The 18,084-nt window shown below is 49.9% G+C and overlaps 2 protein-coding genes across 2 annotated transcripts in view; one reads left to right on the top strand and one right to left on the bottom strand.

Annotated features, from left to right (window-relative positions):
- Positions 1-18,084, top strand: part of FNDC11 (fibronectin type III domain containing 11) — a 417,259-nt gene that overhangs the window by 286,141 nt on the left and 113,034 nt on the right. The window lies entirely within an intron of this gene.
- Positions 8,586-18,084, bottom strand: part of PDYN (prodynorphin) — a 29,095-nt gene continuing 19,596 nt past the window's right edge. Inside the window, exon 3 of the mRNA XM_077335964.1 lies at positions 8,586-17,120. Coding sequence (XP_077192079.1) covers positions 16,527-17,120 — 594 coding nt within the window. The 3' untranslated portion in view covers positions 8,586-16,526. The remainder of the gene's footprint in view (positions 17,121-18,084) is intronic.

The following is an 18,084-nucleotide window of genomic DNA, read 5'->3' as shown; positions in this document are numbered from 1 at the left end:
GCTCATGCACCAGCTATGGCTCAGGGAGAGAGCCAGAAGGACCAATGTTTGAAGGGGAAAGGGTGAAAAGACCGTTAGATACGCTGGTCCCAGACCATTTAGGGTTTTGAAGGTTAACACCAAAACCTTGAATTTGATCTGGTCTCCAATCTGGAGCCCAAGAGCCTGGGCAAGCACAGGTGTCATGTACGCCCACCACTGGGTCCCTGTGAGGGTCCACGTTTGCCACGTTCTGAACCAACTGGAGTTAACTCTGATGTTTGACCCGATCCTCTCTCTTGTCCCCATGGGAATCCATGCCTGGGTCAGCCTCCCAATGTAGAGATCTTGCTTGCAGGGAGCTGAGAGTCCGTCCTGGCTTTTAAAAATCAATAGAGAGAGGTGTAAAACCAATAAGGGAGGGAAGAAGCACGAGAAAACCCCTGCGGGGTCAGTGCCACGGCCTGTGGAGTCCAGCGTCCAATTTGCCAACTTCATCCTGCCAAATTTCTGGAGATTTGGAAGAGGGTGGGATTCGGGACTGAGCAGAGATATTGTTTCCCAGAGTCACGTGAACACCCAAAACGGCCAGCGTGGTACAGTGGTTAAGAGCGGCGACATCAAATCTGGTTGGATTCCCCGTTCCTCCACGTGCAGCCCACTGGGTGACCTTGGGCTAGTCACAGTCCTGATCGAACTATTCTCACAGAACTCTCTCAGCCCCACCTACCTCATAGGCTGTTTGTTTGGCTACTTTAAAAGCTTCACAACAGCCCTTCAAGGTGGACTTCACCAAATTACTTGCTGATTGCAATTTCAACAGTAACTCTACTGTAATTGTTCCCATATGGGGGGGGGGGCTGAGGTGGAACAGAACAACATATGCATATGCAGAATAATATAATAAATAAATATAATAAACAAACATATTGTTTGGATTCACCTTCTATCGATCATAGAATCATAGAATCATAGAGTTGGGAGGGGCCATAGAGGCCATCTAGTCCAACCCCCTGCTCAACGCAGGATCAGCCCTAAGCATCCAAGAAAAGTGTGCATCCAACCTTAGCTTGAAGACTGCCAGTGAGGGGGAGCTCACCACCTCCTTAGGCAGCCTATTCCACTGATGAACTACTCTGACATCCACGTACACTAATTCAGATGCAGTATTCCTCCAAAGAGTTAAGTCTTCCCTTCCCTCATTTAACCTCACAACAACCCTGCAAGGGAGAGCATTTGCTCGCTTCAAAGACCGACGTTAGATTCTCTACAGTTTGTGTTTTCTTTGGTGACCCATCGTTCCATGTTTCCACAACCGCCTTCCAGATCATGGTACAATTTGAACCAGGACTACCTTGAGAGGATTGGAGACCTGAGGGCACTGCCTTGAGCTCAAAAGGCAGGATTAAAAAATGCAATCGTTTCCCCAAACTTGAGGGGAAAACTGATCTGTTTTAAACAGTTCTTGGTTCAAAAGCCCCAATTGTGGGGGTGGGTGTATTCTGGTCTTGCTCTGCCCTCTCATGAATCTCTTAGAGGGGGGTGAAAAACTTGGCATGCAAATTGAATTAAGGAGTTTTAATCTCTGGGTAATTGTTCATAGACAGCAAGGTTACTGGCAAACATGCTCCCTTGTCATTTAGTTCCAGCTGGAGAATTCATTTGCCTCTCGGATTGATCCTCTCGGGGAGAACTGAATTTACATTTCTTCAACTCGTTAGCTCGGTTCAGGCATTAAAAGGTGGATTTCACATGCAGTTAGCTAGAGAAACCAGGACAGGGCTCAGGGGCCGATAGAAGCTGCATTAAGTCAAGGAGACCGGTAATAGGGGAAATCTGTAGTGTGCATGACTCAACAGCATATCCTGTAAGGGGCATTGGAGCAGATACATATAATTAGCATCCTTAGAATAGGAACTTCCTGATATTTGTCCTGAATGGCTCCTTGGAGGCTTCCTGCTCTTTTGAGTGTGCTTCTTTCCCGCTTGCCTCCAGAACAGCAGTTGAACAGAAGGATGACGGAGAGCAAAGGTAAGAAACGGTTAGTTCGGTCTCTCTCCTCTCCTCTTTCTATACCTAGTGGTTTCTTGCCACTATAAAAACTATTTTTGTTCTTTAAAGCAGTATGGTGCTTTGCTCCTCTTTGCAAATCTAAACTCTGCCAGCAGGAAAGGCCAGGCTGCCAACTGCAGGGTCCAAAATCCCTGATGATTTGGGGTGGATTCAAGTGGGTAGACGTGTTGGTCTGAAGCAGCAGAGCAGATTTAGAAAATGTCTCCAAGCGGCTTCCAGTCACCTTTCCTTTCCTCTCCCCACAACAGGCACCCTGTGAGGTGGGTGAGACTGAGAGAGCCCTGATATCGCTGAAGAAGAAGAAGAGTTGGGTCTTATATGCCGCTTTTCTCTACCCAAAGGAGTCTCAAAGCGGCTTACACTCGCCTTCCTTTCCTCTCCCCACAACAGACACCCTGTGAGGGAGGGGAGGCTGAGAGAGCCCTGATATGACAAGAAGGAGAGTTGGTTCTTATATGCCACTTTTCTCTACCCAAAGAAGTCTCAGAGTGGCTTCCAATTGCCTTCCCTTTCCTCTCCCCACAACAGACACCCTGTGAGGTGGGTGAGGCTGAGAGAGCCCTGAGATTCCTGCTCGGTCAGAACAGCTTTATCAGTGCTGTGACAAGTCCAAGGTCACCCAGCTGGCTGCATGTGGGGGAGGACCAGGGAATCAAACCCAGCTGCTCCTAACCACTTCCCCAAGCTGGTTGTGACGTTGTATCTGAGGAAGTGTGCCTGCACACAAAAGCTCACGCCTTTAATAAATCTTTGTTGGTCTTAAAGATGCCCCTGGACTCAATTTTTGTTGTGCTACTTCTGAAACAGCCAAACAAATTTTGAATCCAGGGGCACCTCTGGACCGGGTTTGATTCCCCATTCCCCCACAAGCAGCCAAGCTGGGTGACCTTGGGCCAGTCCCAGTTCTCTCGGAGCTGCTCTCACAGAGCAGGTCTCTTGGGGCTCTCTCATCCCGCCTACTTCACAGGGTGTCTATTGTGAGGAGAGGAAGGGAAAGGGGTTTGTAAGCCACTTGGAGACTCCTTCAAGTAGGGCCCCCCAAATGTTTTGAGCCTGTGGCAATCTTTGGGACCCTGATGAAGGGCATCAGGCACATCCTTGAAATGGTTGCGAAAGGAGGCGGGGCCAAATCACAAAATGTCAGGGAGCGAAGTTCTACACATGTCTAATAGGACCTCTTCAAAGTTTCACGCAGAATCTCCAGTTCGCAAGATGCCTTCTAATCTGCACAGCCAATCAGAAGCCCCGCTGGGAGAAAGCCCCACCTACCCCTACCAAGCAGGTAAGGTGTCAGGAGTTGACATGGCGCCCATGGGGGCCCCCGTTTGATGGTCCGATGCACGGTTTTTGGAATGCATCGCCAATCGGCTTGGACCCGTCCACGGTTGTCATCAGTCCTCTCCCCGCCGCCCCCCTCACCTATTCGGTTTTCCACACCTGCTGCAAAGAAGGTTCATCTGTCACCATAGTAACTGTTTTGTTTTGCAGGCCGTTGTCTCTCTGTTGGAAGGTTATTTGGGGGGGGGAGTGTGGGATGACTCCCTGCCCATTAAGAGGCTGACCTTGAGGCTGAGACATCCGTCAGCTGAACGCATCAAAAATAACGCCCACTGAAAAATTCTCCAAGTTGTAACCATAACTACGCACCATGGACAGCTGTGCTGGTCCCCTGGTTCTCCTCCCAGTTTGAAGGCATACTTCCCCCCCCCCTCACACACACACACACACACACACACACACGAAAGAGAATCTCTCCAGAAGGTGAAGAAGAGCTGTTTTTATTTTAATACCCCACTTTTTACTATTCACAGGGGTTCCAAAGTAGCTTACAAGCCCCTTTCCCTTCCTCTCCCTACAACAGGGACCTGGTAAGATAGGTGGGGCTGAGAGAACTCTGGCAGAACTGCTCAGTGAGAACAACTCTAAGAGAACCGTGACTATCCCAAGGTCACCCAGCCAGCTGCATATGGAGGAGGAGTGGGGAAATAAAACCCGCTTCTCCAGATTACAGTCTGTCCCTCATTAATCACAGTGGCTAAACATGAAGGAGAAAGACACAAAAGAATCACTTCCTTTTTGAAGAAGGAGAGTTGGTTCTTATATGCCGCTTTTCTCTACCCGAAGGAGTCTCAAAGTGGCTTCCAATCGCTTTCCCTTTCCTCTCCCCACAACAGACACCCTGTGAGGGAGGGGAGGCTGAGAGAGCCCTGGGATTACTGAAGAAGAAGAAGAGTTGGTTCTTATATGCCGCTTTTCTCCACCCAAAGGAGTCTCAAAGCGGCTTCCATTCGCCTTCCCTTCCTCTCCCCACAACAGACACCCTGTGAGGTGGGTGAGGCTGAGAGAGCCCTGAGATTAGTGCTCCATCAGAACAGCTTTATCAGTGCTGTGACTAGCCCAAGGTCACCCAGCTTCCCCAGCCTGAGGGGGGAGTGCGGAATCAAACCTGGCTCACCAGATTACAAGTCTGCACTCCTAACCCCTAAGCCAAATCAGTGTTCCTAACCGCTACAAATTGAGTTATTCTCACTTCCCTTGGCCTCTATGCCCTGTCTCACACAGGGGCCAGCCAGTTCCTCTGCAGGGCCAACCACAGGGCAGAGAGTCCAAGTCCTTCCTAAGGACATCAGAAGAGCCCTGCTGGGTCAGACCAGTGAGGGTCCATCTAGTCCACCCTCCTGCCTCATACAGTGGCCAACTGGTTCCTCTGGACATCCAATGACAGGTCATAGAGGCTGAGGCCTTTCCTTGATGTTGCTCTGGGAGTCAGAGGTTTAGTGCCTCTGAATGTGGATGTTCTCCTCAATCATCAGGGCCAGTAGCCATTGAATAGACCTACCCTCCATGAATCTTAATCCCCCTTTTAAGCAGCTTATTCCTGCGTCCATCCCTACATCCTCTGGCCCAATTCCACATTTTAATCCCTCTCTGTGTAAAGTGGCATTTCCTTTTGCCTGTCCTGAACCCTCCTGCCCGTCAGCTTCACTGGAGGCCCTCAAGTTCTAGAAGTTGGGGAGAGAGAGGGAAAGTTCTCATCGTCTGTTCCAGGGGTAGTCAAACTGCGGCCCTCCAGATGTCTATGGACTACAAATCCCATGAGCCCCTGCCAGCATTCGCTGGCAGGGGCTCATGGGAATTGTAGTCCATTGACATCTGGAGGGCCGCAGTTTGACTACCTCTGGTTCTCTCCACCCGATGCATAATTTTATCACCCTCTCTCATGCTCCCCCCGCTCAGTTGTCTCTTTTCTACACTGAAAATTCCCGGACTTTTCAGCTGGAGAGATGACGCACGGGGGGCTGAGGGGAGGATGACGCACGGGGGGCAAAGTGGGGGTTAAGTGGCTCGCTTAGGCTCTTGGGGGCGCGCGACTCATTCCCATGGAGATGGCTGAAGGGGATAAAAAGGGCTGCGTGTGTGAGCGTTGCGGAAGTGTGAGCGTTGCGGGGAGTGAGTCAGCCGCAGGGCCAGGAATAGAATCCTCCCAACTAGTTCTCTGTCCGTACGTTCCTCGTGCCCAGCTTCACGCGAGGACAAAAGTTTCCTTCTTTTCCTAATTGTTCCTGTGCGGTACCCATGTTAATCTGTCTAAGCACACCTGAGGACCTCTACTGGGTCAGACCAGGGGTCCCTCCAGTCCATCCTCCTGTCTCACACAGGGGCCAGCCAGTTCCTCTGCAGGGCCAGCAACAGGGCAGAGAGGCTGAGGCCTTCACAAGAACAAGAACTCTGTTGGGTCTCTAAGGGGGTGGCCAGACTGTGGACTACAAGCCCCACAAGTCCCTGGAGATCCACTGCCGGGATACTCCCAGACTCAAATCTAGCTCCCAGACTAAGCACCTGAAAGTATCCCCCTCCTTGTTTATAGTTCCCCCTCTGCCCTTGAACAGAGCTTTTATTCATGGTAGCTTGTAGATGTGCTTTGATGTGTCTTAATCGGTTTTTTGACGCTGCGCTAAAAGTTCCCCAAGCGCCGATGGAGAAATTGTGGAGAGGAAATGTCATTTTCAAAGATGCCTTTATTACACTTCAGATAAGGACAAGATGCCAGCTCTGGCCTCACACATGCCCCTAACTGGTTACTGATTGGGGCAGGGATGCTCTGTATTCCTAGTGCTCGTGGGGAGGACTTCTGGAGTTCTGGCCCCACTGGTGGACCTCCTGATGGAGCAGAGATCCATCAATGGATATTAGCCACAAGATATAGAAGGGACATTTTGTTTGTTTGGGGCAGTGTTGCTCTGTTTTGTTGGTGCCTAGGAGGCAGCCTCTTGTGGCGCAGAGTGGTAAGGCAGAAGACATGCAGTCTGAAAGCTCTGCCCATGAGGCTGGGAGTTCAATCCCAGCAGCCGGCTCAAGGTTGCCTCAGCCTTCCGAGGTCGGTAAAAGGAGTACCCAGCTTGCTGGGGGGTAAACGGTAATGACTGGGGAAGGCACTGGCAAGCCACCCCGTATTGAGTCTGCCATGAAAACGCTGGAGGGCGTCACCCCAAGGGTCAGACAGGACTCGGTGCTTGCACAGGGGATACCTTTACCTTTTTTAGGAGGCAACAGTGGCTGCTGGAGTTCTGGCCCTGCTGGTGGTCCTCCTGGTGGCCCCTTGGTTGGACTGGCCATTGGCCTGATCCAACATGACTTCTCTTACAGTTCTCATGTCTGGGGCAGGACTGCCCTGTGTTCTTGTTGCTGAGGGGACCACAGTAGGAGGGCTTCTGAAGTTCTGGTCCTGCTGGTGGACCTCCTGATGGCTCCTGGCTCTTGCCCACTGTGTGACAAAGAGTTGGACTGGGCAGGCCATTGGCCTGATCCCATTAGCTAATCTTATGTTCTTTATGTCTGGAGCAGTGATTCTCTGTCTTCTGGGGGGGCACAGTGGGAGGGTTTCTGGAATTGTGGCCCAGCTGATGGACCTCCTGATGGCCCCAGGGTTTTTGTTACTGTGTTGGACTGGATTGGCCATTGGTCTGATCCAACGTAGCTGCTCCGCTGTTCTTACGTTCTTATGCTCTCACTAGCTCCACATTCCAGGCTCTATAAAATATCTCTTTGTGTTAAATGTCATTTTGTCACCTCCCAAAGCTAAAGGAAGAGAATCGGCTGCTTGGGGTATAGCCTTCTGGCTGATGAAGAAAGGTCAGATTGGAATGTTTTCCTGCTGGCAGATCTATTGTTTACTCAATCCTGAGGTGGGTAAAGTTGTGAATGGCCTGGCCCATTACACAGTGCTGGGGGGGGGGCATTATGAAGCTGAATGCCTCCTCATTTGAAAGATTCTCTGGAACATACAACTCTGGGGCATCACAACTATTATTTATGGCACTTTCCTGGAGACAGAGTGAACGCCAACCATTTTCTATGGTATCTCATTTTGTTTACTGATTGTTACATTAGAAACTGATGAAGTATACTGAAACAAGGGTCATTCACCGGGACTTCTTTATTATTCTGTTGGAAATTGGCACACTCCTGTTTGGAGGTTCCCTCATTAAACAGTTTGTTGAGCCTGTACAGGATTCATTTGTTTACGCATGTAGTGTAGCCGGGAGATGCTAAGATTGTCTGGCAGCCAGGCAAGGGATGTTTGGAGGTGACTGGTCACTGCCTTCCTCTACATCATGTCCCCATAGTGTTCTTTGGAGGAACTGCCACCCAGATCCTTGCAGGTCTCCCATCCAGGGCTGACCCTGCTTAAGTACTGAGATTTACCGGGATTGGGTTTGCCCAAGCTATCCAGGTCATCTGAGGTTCTCTGTTGCCTTCTGCAAAACAGCACCCGGAACATCTGTTGTGGCAGGAGGAGAGCAAGCTACAGACGTAATTATGTTGCCCATAACTTTTTCCAGATCTTGTTGAACTCTCTGTCTTCTGGGGTATTTGCTGCTCCTCCCAATTTAGTGTCACCTGCAGATTTAATGAGGAGTCCCTCCTCCCCTTCGCCCTGATCATTGATTAATGTTGAGAAGAACCAGACCCAGGACTGAGCCCTGTGATTAAAGGTACCCTCCATCCGAAAACTGCCTTTCTGAAGACCCTCCAAGTCCTGGAAAGAGAATAGGGTTCCCAGGTCCTCCCTGATCACTTGGGGGTATGGTTGCCAGCTCCAGGTTGGGAAAATCCTGGAGATTTGGGGGGGGAGGGGACCTGGGGAGGACAGGGGCCTCAGTGGGTGCAAAGCCAGAGAGTTCCCCCCCCCACCTTCAAAGCGTCCATTTTCTCCAGGGAGACTGATATCTGTAATCTGGAGATGAGCTGTAATTCCAGGGGATCTCCAGTTCCCACCTGGAGGTTGGCAACTCCTGGAGATTTGGGTGTGCAGCCTAGAAAGGACGGGGGAACCTCAGGGGGTTAATGCCATAGATTCTATCTCCCAGAGCATCCGTTTTCCCCAGGAGAACTCACCTCTGTAGCCTGAAGATGACCTATAATTCTGAGGGATCCCCAGCGCCCCCTGGAGGCTGGTTAGCCCCCCCACGAGAACCAAGAAAGAACCTGCAGAAGTGACCTCCAGTGTCATTCAGTAGATATACAATGGCTTATGCATGCTTACAGACAGTTCCTTTTTATTGATTACAGAGAAAAAGGGGGGCGAGGGGAAGAGGAAACAAACGCGGCACAATTGCTTTATCGATCCTTGAAAAGTTAAGGTCACGCGGACAGACTCCAAAAACGACCGACATGTAGAAGAACGGCGCCAAGGGGCAAGGAGAGCCATGGGGTAGGGTCCCGGGTTGTGGGGGGCCACGTTGAGCCAAGCAGTGCATCAGGCTATATCCCATGATCCATAGAGTGAGAGCTGGAAACTAGGGTTGCCATCTTTCCTTCCCAGTCCCTGTAGATGTCCCTTTAACAGCTGAGGGTCGTGGTTAGAAGAAGAGTCAGTTTTTATAGCTGTCTTTTCACTAACTAACGGAATCTCAAAGTTGGTTACAATCGCCTTCCCTTCCTCTCTCCACACCCTGTGAAGTGGGGCTGAGAGCTCTCTGCTCTAAGAGAACAGGACTATCGGGACTGTGACTAGCTCAAGGTCACCCAGCTGAATGCATGTGGAGGAGCAGGGAATCAAACCCAGCTCGCCAGATTAGAGGATGCCGCGTTTAGACCCAATTCCAAGCTGGCTTTTAAGAGCGGCGGCTTCTAACGTGGAGAGCCAGGTTTGATTCTGCTTCTCCATATGCAGCCAGCTGAGTGAGCCTGGGCTAGTCACAGTCCTGTTGGGGCTGATTTCACAGAGCATTTTTGTCTGCGCTCTTTCAACCCCATCTACCTCACGGGGTTTCTTTTATGGGGATAGGAAGACAAAGCGATTGTAAGCCGCTTTGAGACTCCTTCGGGTAGAGAAAAGCGGCATATAAGAACCAACTCTTCTTCTTCTTCTTCAGTAATCTCAGGGCTCTCTCAGCCTCCCCTCCCTCACAGGGCGGCTGTTGTGGGGAGAGGAAAGGGAAGGTGAATGTAAGCCACTTTGAGACTCCTTTGGGTAGAGAAAAGCAGGGCATAAAAACCATCCTTCTTCATCTGTGTCTTCTATACCAAATACTGCCAAACACCATTCCCATCCATTAAGGCTTAAGCCATATGTCAAAGGGACAGAATAACGTTCTCCAATTTTGTTAGCCTCCCCAGTTAAAACTTATTTCCGCTTTTCTGCTTGGACCCATCCCTGATCCGGATTCTTTTGCTTTGTTTCGTTTCCCTTCCTCGTTCAAATTCCTTTTCACATTTGGACTCGGGGATTTTTAAGTCTAGGAGATGGTTCCATCAGACACGTTAATTCACAGGAGATAAATTCCGCAGAAAGGGGGGGTGAATTGTCCACGGAGGCTGACTTTCCAAAAAGGAAGTTCGGAACTTGCTTGACATTCGGTGGGGGATTCTTGACATTTGTCTGAGTTAGACTGATGTGACATTTATCTAAGCTCTGTTGTCAAAATGCCTCGGTATTATGGATCCAGGGGGGTGGCCGGGTTGGTTTGAAGCAACAGAACAAACTGAGTCCATGAAAGTATGCACACGAAAGCTTATACTTTGAATAACACTTGGTTGATCTTAAAGGTGAAACTTAAAGGAACAGGCTTCCTCGGGAGTTGGTGGGTTCTCCATCTTTGGAAGTTTTTAAACAGAGGCTGGAGAGCCATCTGACGGAGAGGCTGATTCTGTGAACGCTCAAGGGGGTGGCAGGTGACAGTGGGTGAGCAAGAGGGTTGTGAGTGTCCTGCATAGTGCAGGGGGTTGGAGTAGATGACCCAGGAGGTCTCTTCCAACTCTATTATTCTATGTTTCTAAATTCCATTCCGGAAGAAGTTCCTGACAGTGAGAGCGGTTCCTCAGTGGAACAGGCTTCCTCGGGAGGTGGTGGGTTCTCCATCTTTGGAAGTGTTTAAGCAGAGGCTGGAGAGCCATCTGACGGAGAGGCTGGTTCTGTGAAGGCTCGAGGTGACAGTGGATGAGCGAGAGGGTTGTGAGTGTCCTGCATAGTGCAGCAGGTTGGACTAGATGACCCAGGAGGCCCCTTCCTACTCTATTATTCTATGAATCAAGTTTTGTTCCCTAGTATTATATCCTTCCTTTTGTACCAGAACTTCAGCATTAGCTGCTAACGCTGTGGGTTCCAGAGTAATCAAAATATGATTTCACACAAAGTACGTGTTTAAGGCATTTACTGCCACAAACTCTGTTGACTGCCAGATTTAAAAAAAAAAAAACACAAGTGTTATGCAAATTTATGAATGACTGCTGTATTAAAGACTAATAAATAAAACTTCCATGTTTAGTGGCAGTATTGCCTGGGAATGAAATGTGATGGAGGCTATTGCCCAAACAAGCATCATGTAGGTTTCCTAAAGGCATCAACATCTGGAAGCATCACTGACGAGAGGGATTTTTTAAACCTCTGAGTTAGTGAAATCCTTCCAAGATTTTGCGTTTAGCTTCATGCTAAACAAAGGAAAGATATACAGATCCACCAGAGTGATTTCTGTGTCTTTAAACTGGTACCTGGGAAGGCAGCTGGATTCAAAGTTCGTTGCTAAGGTGCCATCATTAGAGTCTCAGTCCTGATACAAAATGAATGGAAGGTCTCCAATAGAACAGCCAGGGCTTTCTGAAGTGTAGAATTGATAAAATAGGTTTTCACAGTCAGAGTAGTTCAGCAGTGGAATCGGCTGCCTAAGGAGGTGGTGAACTCCCACTCACTGGCAGTCTTCAAGCAAAGGTTGGATACACACTTTTCTTGGATGCTTTAGGATGCTTAGGGCTGATCCTGCACTGAGCAGGGGGTGGGACTAGATGGCCTGTGTGGCCCCTTCCAACTCTATGATTCTGTGATTCTATGGCCTGTGTGGCCCCTTCCAACTCTATGATTCTATGATTCTGGACTCAAATAAAGCCAGACGTGGACTGGTTTGGCTGAAGGTGGCAATCAGATTGGTGTTATGTTAGGACAATGGACATCCCAGAGATCATTGGACAATCAATGAAAAATGGGAGAGTAGACATGGCACGTAAGGCCCAACATTAATGGTGGCCACTTAAACCGATTTGAGGAGGAACCTGAATTTGTTTGTAGCAGCTTCCTGGTTAGGGTGGATGTTGGGTAAAGGGAAGCCACCAGCATATTGGGTTTTGGCAGGGTGCCTTGAAATTTCCCAACAAAATGGAAAGATTTAGTTCAGTAAACTTTCACCAGATCCAATTTCAAACATTTTAAATCTTGGCAATTGTCAGATTTGGGTTTCAGGAAGGGAAATAAATATTGGTAATTTTCAGATTTAGATTTGGAGAGGGAGGCTGAATTTTAAATCTTGGCAATTTTGATTGGGATTCTGGGGTTATAGTTGAATTATAAATTCGGCCAATTCTGGTTTGGTTTTAGAAATCTGGGCTGAATTTTAAATCTTGGCGATTCTCTGATTTGGATTTCAGGATTGGGGCTGAATTTTATAGTTTGGTGGTTCTGAAATTTGGATTTCGGGAATGGGGGTGAATTTTAAATATTGGTGATTTTCTGATTCTGATTCTGATTTCAGGAACTGTGCTGAATTTTACATCTTGGTGATTCTTAAATTTGGATTTCAGGAATGGGGCTGAATATCAAATTTTGGTGATTCTCTGTTTCGGATTTCAGGAATGGTGCTGAATTTTAAATCCTGGCGATTCTTAAATTTGGATTTCGGGAATGGGGTTGACTTTTTAAACCTTGGTTTGGGCCAGAGGTTGGAGCTGACAAACTGAACTGTTGCCTAAATGAAATATTGCTTTAAGAACATAACAATGGCCGTCCAGCCATTCACTGGGCACAGCAATGCCGTCTGTGGACGATGGTCTGCCAAGATAGCCATCACTTGATGCTACAAGGACGAAATATTTATGTCTCAGCAGGACCTGGCTTGCTGGAGATTTCCATTTGATGCACAGTCATGAACATAGCTCAGCTTATAGCCAGGCTGGCGGAGAGAGAGCTTTTGAGACATGGAGTTGGAGGGGTGTTCGAAACTGGGGCTGCAGTAGAGCTCTGATTCTGCAGAAGCTCCCGGCACTGAAATTTCCATTCCATTACCCTTCTGCAGCCACTGATCTAATTCCCATTTCAGGAGAAATTCACGGTGTGATTTCAGCAGAACATGAAAACACAGGGGAAGGGGCCTTTAAAAAAATATTACACAGTGGCAAACCCAGATTTGCCACTGAGGTCGAAGGACAGCAAGCCTCAGCCAACACTCGGGTAACCCCAGGAACTCCAATGCAGAGGTTCAGGGGCCCCATTAAGGTCTGGGAAACTCAGGTGCAAACCGCCACTCAGCCACAGGTGACTTCAGGCCAGTTATTTGCCGGCAGGGGCTCATGGGAATGGTAGTCCGTTCTGGAGAGGCACAGTTGGACCATCCTTGGACTAGGCCAATAGACCCCTGCAGGTGCCTCAAACTGAATCAGAACCCTGGTCTTTTAGGGCCAATACTGTCTACTCCGACTGCCAACAGCTCTCCAGGGTCTCAGGCAGGGGTCGCCCAGATCTGGATGGTCCAGGCAAACCCGATCCCACCAGAACTTGGAAGCTACGTAGAGCTGACCTTGGTTAGTAATTGGATGGCAGACCTCCTAGGACTTGGATGGCAGTACCTCCAAGGAAGAGTAGGGGACATGACACGGAGGCAGGCCATGGCAAACCACCTCCGAACGACCCTCGCCTGGCTGCTGGACAAGCCTCGGATCTCCTGGTGAGAAATAAATAAATCAGGCGGAGGTCTTTCACATCTCCTCCTGCCTGTTCCTCTCAACTGCAGAAGCCCAGGATAGAACCTGGGACTTTCTGCATGGCAAGCAGGGGCTCTACCACTGAGTCACTGCCCCGGCCTCACAAAGCTGCCTTCTAAATCCAGGATTGTCCAAACTGTGGTTCTCCAGATGTCCGAGGACTACAGTTCCCATGAGCCCCTGCTGGCATGCTGCAATGGACCACTGTAGCCCATGGACACCTGGAGAGCCTCAGTTTGACCAGCCCTTGTGTCGTGGTTAAGAGCAGCAGCCTCTAATCTGGAGAACGGGGTTTGATTCCCCTGTCTTCCTCCATGTGCAGCCAGTTGGGTGGCCTTGGGCCAGTCCCAGTTCTCGCAGAGCTCTCTCATCTCGCAGGGTGTCTATTGTGGGGAGGGGAAGGGAAGGCGATTATATCCCGCTTTGAGACTCCTTTGGGCAGTGAAAAGCGTGTTATAAAAACAGATCTTCTTTTACTACTGAATCTATCAAGGTCAGTATTGTCTACTTGGATTGACAGCAGCTCTGCAGGGTCTCAGATGGTTGATCTCTTCCTGATCTCTTCCAATTGGAGATGGAAACCTGGGCTAATTCTGCACTTATTTTGTTTTTTTTCGTTGTGGATCCTGCTGAATTCAGATCAATTTGAACCTGGGTCTTCCTCTATTCCCCCCCCCCCCATTCAAACAAAGTGTTCTGCACTCGATTGGGGAGGCTCAGAACAGAAGGGTGCCAAGCACAGCAGGAGGCTCTTTCTTCCCTTTCTTGAATGGGGGGGGGGGGAGAGGATTGGAGACAGCAGGGAAGGGGAAAATAAATCCAAAAGGCAAATCTCTGCTGAGAGAAGTTAGGGCTTCTGGAGCGCAGTCACCTTAATGGAAGCCTTGCAATCAGGAACCAGGAAGTCTTTGAACTGAAGCCCCGGCCAATCAGGGAAGACTGCTTTGCTCCGAGGCAAAAAGCCCGAAGCAGCACTCTTACTGATGCCGATTTTTCGAATATCGAGGCTTATATCCACTCCAGGATATCGTGGGGGAAAGGTAGGGTCACTCTGGATCAATCATGCTTGTTGCAGAGGGAGAATTTAAAGCATCCAAAATCAAAGTGGAAATCGAATTCAGTGTAGACGGCAGAGATTTATTCGAACTGGGAGTGGGTAAAAAGCCCCGTGCGGAATACACCCTGGACTCTTTGCTATGGCAAGCAGAGGTTCCTTTGCTGAGCCACAGGCCCCTCGAGATAGTTGCAGGGGGAGCAAGGAGATGCATGGCTATGCTGCCATTAATCGGGTACACAGAAAGCAAGCAGGTGAGGAGATAAGGGGTCAGCTTTTTGGAGAAGCGGTTGGCTGACTTCCATGTGACCGGCCCTGGGCAACTCATTTGCACCTGTGGGCACGTCTATTCATCTGAGAGCAGTTAATAGAATTAGGGAAAGCTCAACCCTCCTATACACAGAGCCAAAGGGTGGGTTCTTAAGCCGGCAAACGCAGCAGGAGAATAGCAAAGCCCAGACAGGAGCATTGTGGGCTGGCGTCCAGATCACTTTGGGAGCAGGGCGAAATGGTCATTGAGGACCTGGGTAAGCGCGCCTTATTTCCCCTGCTGCAGAAGGGCCAGAGCTGCAATTTAACTGGAATAAAAGGGAGCCCGGCCCGGCTAGGCACCCCATTATGGAGGGTGAATAAAACATGCTCTCCGGAAGGGGCGCCCAGATAGGGTGCTGCAAAAGAACAATAGCAGAGGGACTCTAACCTGAGAAAGGAGGCATGAATAGGAAAAGAGAGCGACGGTGCATCCCTTTGTTAAGAATATTTTCCCATGCCCTTTGCAAAGCGCTCTTCACCAGCTGAGGCTCAATTGAGGGATTTCCACCTCTGCTAATGGAGCCACGAAAATCAGATTTGAAACGACCAGAGACGTATGAATTCTGGAGCAGGTTGATTCGAGTTCAGGGGCACCTTAAAGACGAATGAGATTTCGGTGGGTGTGAGCTTTTGAGAGGCCAAGTTCTCTTCGTCAGATACTAGCAGGAACGGAGATGCCAGAGTCCTTCTATCTCAGACGGAAGGTGGGAGGGGTGTTGGAAAGAAGGAAGCTCAGAATGCAGAGGTACGAGAGACATTGCGATGGCAGCAAAGGAGAGATTGTTAGTGGCAGGAAATCTGCATCTGTAGTGCGCTGTTCCTCTGCATCCTGAGTAACTTTTTTGCTACCCTCCTGCTGCCATGAATTGGGATTTAAGGACTCAGGGATCTCCATTCCGACTCATATCTGATGAAGTGAGCTTGGCCTCCTGCAATAAAGCCAGCTTGGGGTAGTGGTTAGGAGTGCAGACTTCTAATCTGGCAAACCAGGTCTGATTCCTTGCTCTTCCACATGTAGCCAGCTGGGTGGCCTTGGGCTCGCCAGGGAACTGATAAGGTTGTTTTGACTGAGCAGGAATATCAGGGCTCTCTCAGCCTCACCCAGCTCACAGGGTTTCTGAGCCCCAGGGGCTCATGGGAATTGTAGTCCACTGACCTCTGCGGAGCCACTGCCTGGCCACTCCTCTGATAGAGAGTGAACAACTGTATCCCAAACAATTATTCTTCCATCACACCCTTGTTGACACCCTCGTAGCATGAGCGACTTCCATCTCCTCAAAAGATTGTTTCTCTCTAGAGCAGGGGTCCCCAAGATCGTGGCCGCTGACATGACTGCTGGTACCCCCAAATGTTTTTAGGAAGTTGGCGAGGCCAGGTAGGGCCTGGCCCGGTAAGCCTTCAGAATGGCCACTGGAGATTTCATTGGCTGAGTGGCTTTTTAAGGATCTTCAAGGTGAGATGCCATTTTGTGGCTGGCTCCGCCTCCCGGGGCAGCCATTTTGTGGCCGGCTCTGCCTCCTCTGGCAGCCATGTTGTGTCTTTGCAAACCATACTCTGGCAGAATTCCAAAGGTGTTTGCAGACTCAAAAGGGTTGGGGACAGATCCAGAGGGGCACATCTCAGGTCCCAGCAAACCACAGATGCCTGGCTCTTCCTCTCCCCTAACCCACGCCCGAAATCAAGGTGCCCCACACTTTCCCATCTGGTCCCTCCACTAGCGGATTTGCAGGTTGTATCGAGGCTGCTTGGCTGAGCTCTGGGGGGGTCTGCGATAGGAATTTGGAGGTTCAGAAGGTCCATTCTTGGAAGTATTTTTTTTTAAACTGGAGAATGACTCGGTTTCTACAGCAGCAAGGATCTATAGGCCGGAGACCTCCCCTGAGTAGGCGTTGGGCTCCTCCTCCGATCTCGTGATCACCTTGAACTGACGCCGCAGGAATCCCCCGTAGCGTTTCTGATTGTCCCACTTGAGCTTGGGGCGGATCCTGCGCAAGAATCCCCCATAGCGTTTGTGCAGGTCTTCCAGGGCCTGCCCGTCCTCCTGGGCGGTGCCCCCTTCTGAGCTTCTCTTGGGGTACTTGCGGAGGAAGCCCCCGTAACGTTTCATCTCGTCTTTAAGGGGCCCCAGATCTGAGTCTTCCCCGGCGTAGCCCAGAGCGCCAGTCTCCAAGGCCCCGGGGTAGTCCTCCTCTTCTCCCAACTCAGAATTCGATCTCGCCCCTATCTTGCGGAAAAAGCCGCCGTACTTCTTGCTGATCCCTTTGGGGTGAGAGTTCTCGCGCAGTAGGGAGAAGATCCTGTTCTTATCCAGCTTCCTGGTGAAGCCACCGTAACGTTTGACCGGCCCGGGGCTCCCTCCCTGACTGGACGGCTCTTCTTCAGCCCCTGGAGAGGGTCCCTTGGGCTGCTCTTCCATCAGGAAAGGGGCCAAGCCGAACTCCAGGGAGCAGATCTGCAAGAAATGAATCAATGGAAACCCTTCATTCCCACTGGCATCCCCCAGTTCTGCCACCGTCTTTTTCTAATTTTGCAGCATTTTGGAACCGGGGAGAGGAGGCTACCCGAGACCCCAACAGGAGAGCATGGAAATGAACATTTCTCAGAATGTTTTACTTCTTCACCCAAAGAGTTATGAACGCGAGGAATTCATTGCTAAGGGAAGACAGCTTCAAGAGGGGATTGGAGAAACATCTGGAGAAGAGGCCCATCAGTGGCTCTGAGCCACAAGGTACACCGTAGAGCAGGGGTAGTCAACCTGTGGTCCTCCAGATGTTCATGGACTACAATTATTTATGGCATTTTCCTGGAGACGGAGAGAACGCAGAGCATTTGCTATGGTATCTCATTTCGTCCACTGATACATTAGATACTGATGAAGTATACTGAAACAAGGGTCATTCACCGGGACTTCTTTATTATTCTGTTGGAAATTGGCACACTCCTGTTTGGAGGTTCCCTCATTAAACTGTTTGTTGAGCCTGCACAGGATTCATTTGTTTACGTACGTAGTGTAGCCGGGAGATGCTAAGATTGTCTGGCAGCCAGGCAAGGGATGTTTGGAGGTTCCTTCCTCTACATCAGGGGTAGTCAACCTGTGGTTCTCCAGATGTTCATGGTCTACAATTCCCATGAGCCTCTGCCAGCGAATGCTGGCAGGGGCTCATGGGAATTGTAGTCCGTGAACATCTGGAGGACCACAGGTTGACTACCCCTGACGTAGAGCATTCTGTCTGGGGCAGGGATGCTCTGTCTTCGTGGTGCTTGGGGAGGGCAACAGTGGGGGGCTTCTGGAGTTCTGGCCCTGCTGGTGGACCTCCAGAGGCCCCCTGGGTTTTGGCCGCTGTGTGACACAGGGTGTTGGACCTGACGGGACATTGGCCTGATCCACTTATTTGTCTGTTTTTAAGTGGATTTTT

The sequence above is a fragment of the Paroedura picta genome, chromosome 4 (assembly GCF_049243985.1).
Source record: "Paroedura picta isolate Pp20150507F chromosome 4, Ppicta_v3.0, whole genome shotgun sequence".
Taxonomy (NCBI): Eukaryota; Metazoa; Chordata; class Lepidosauria; order Squamata; family Gekkonidae; genus Paroedura; species Paroedura picta.
The sequence above is the reverse complement of the archived record's forward strand: the minus strand, read 5'-3'. Positions and strand labels throughout refer to the sequence as shown.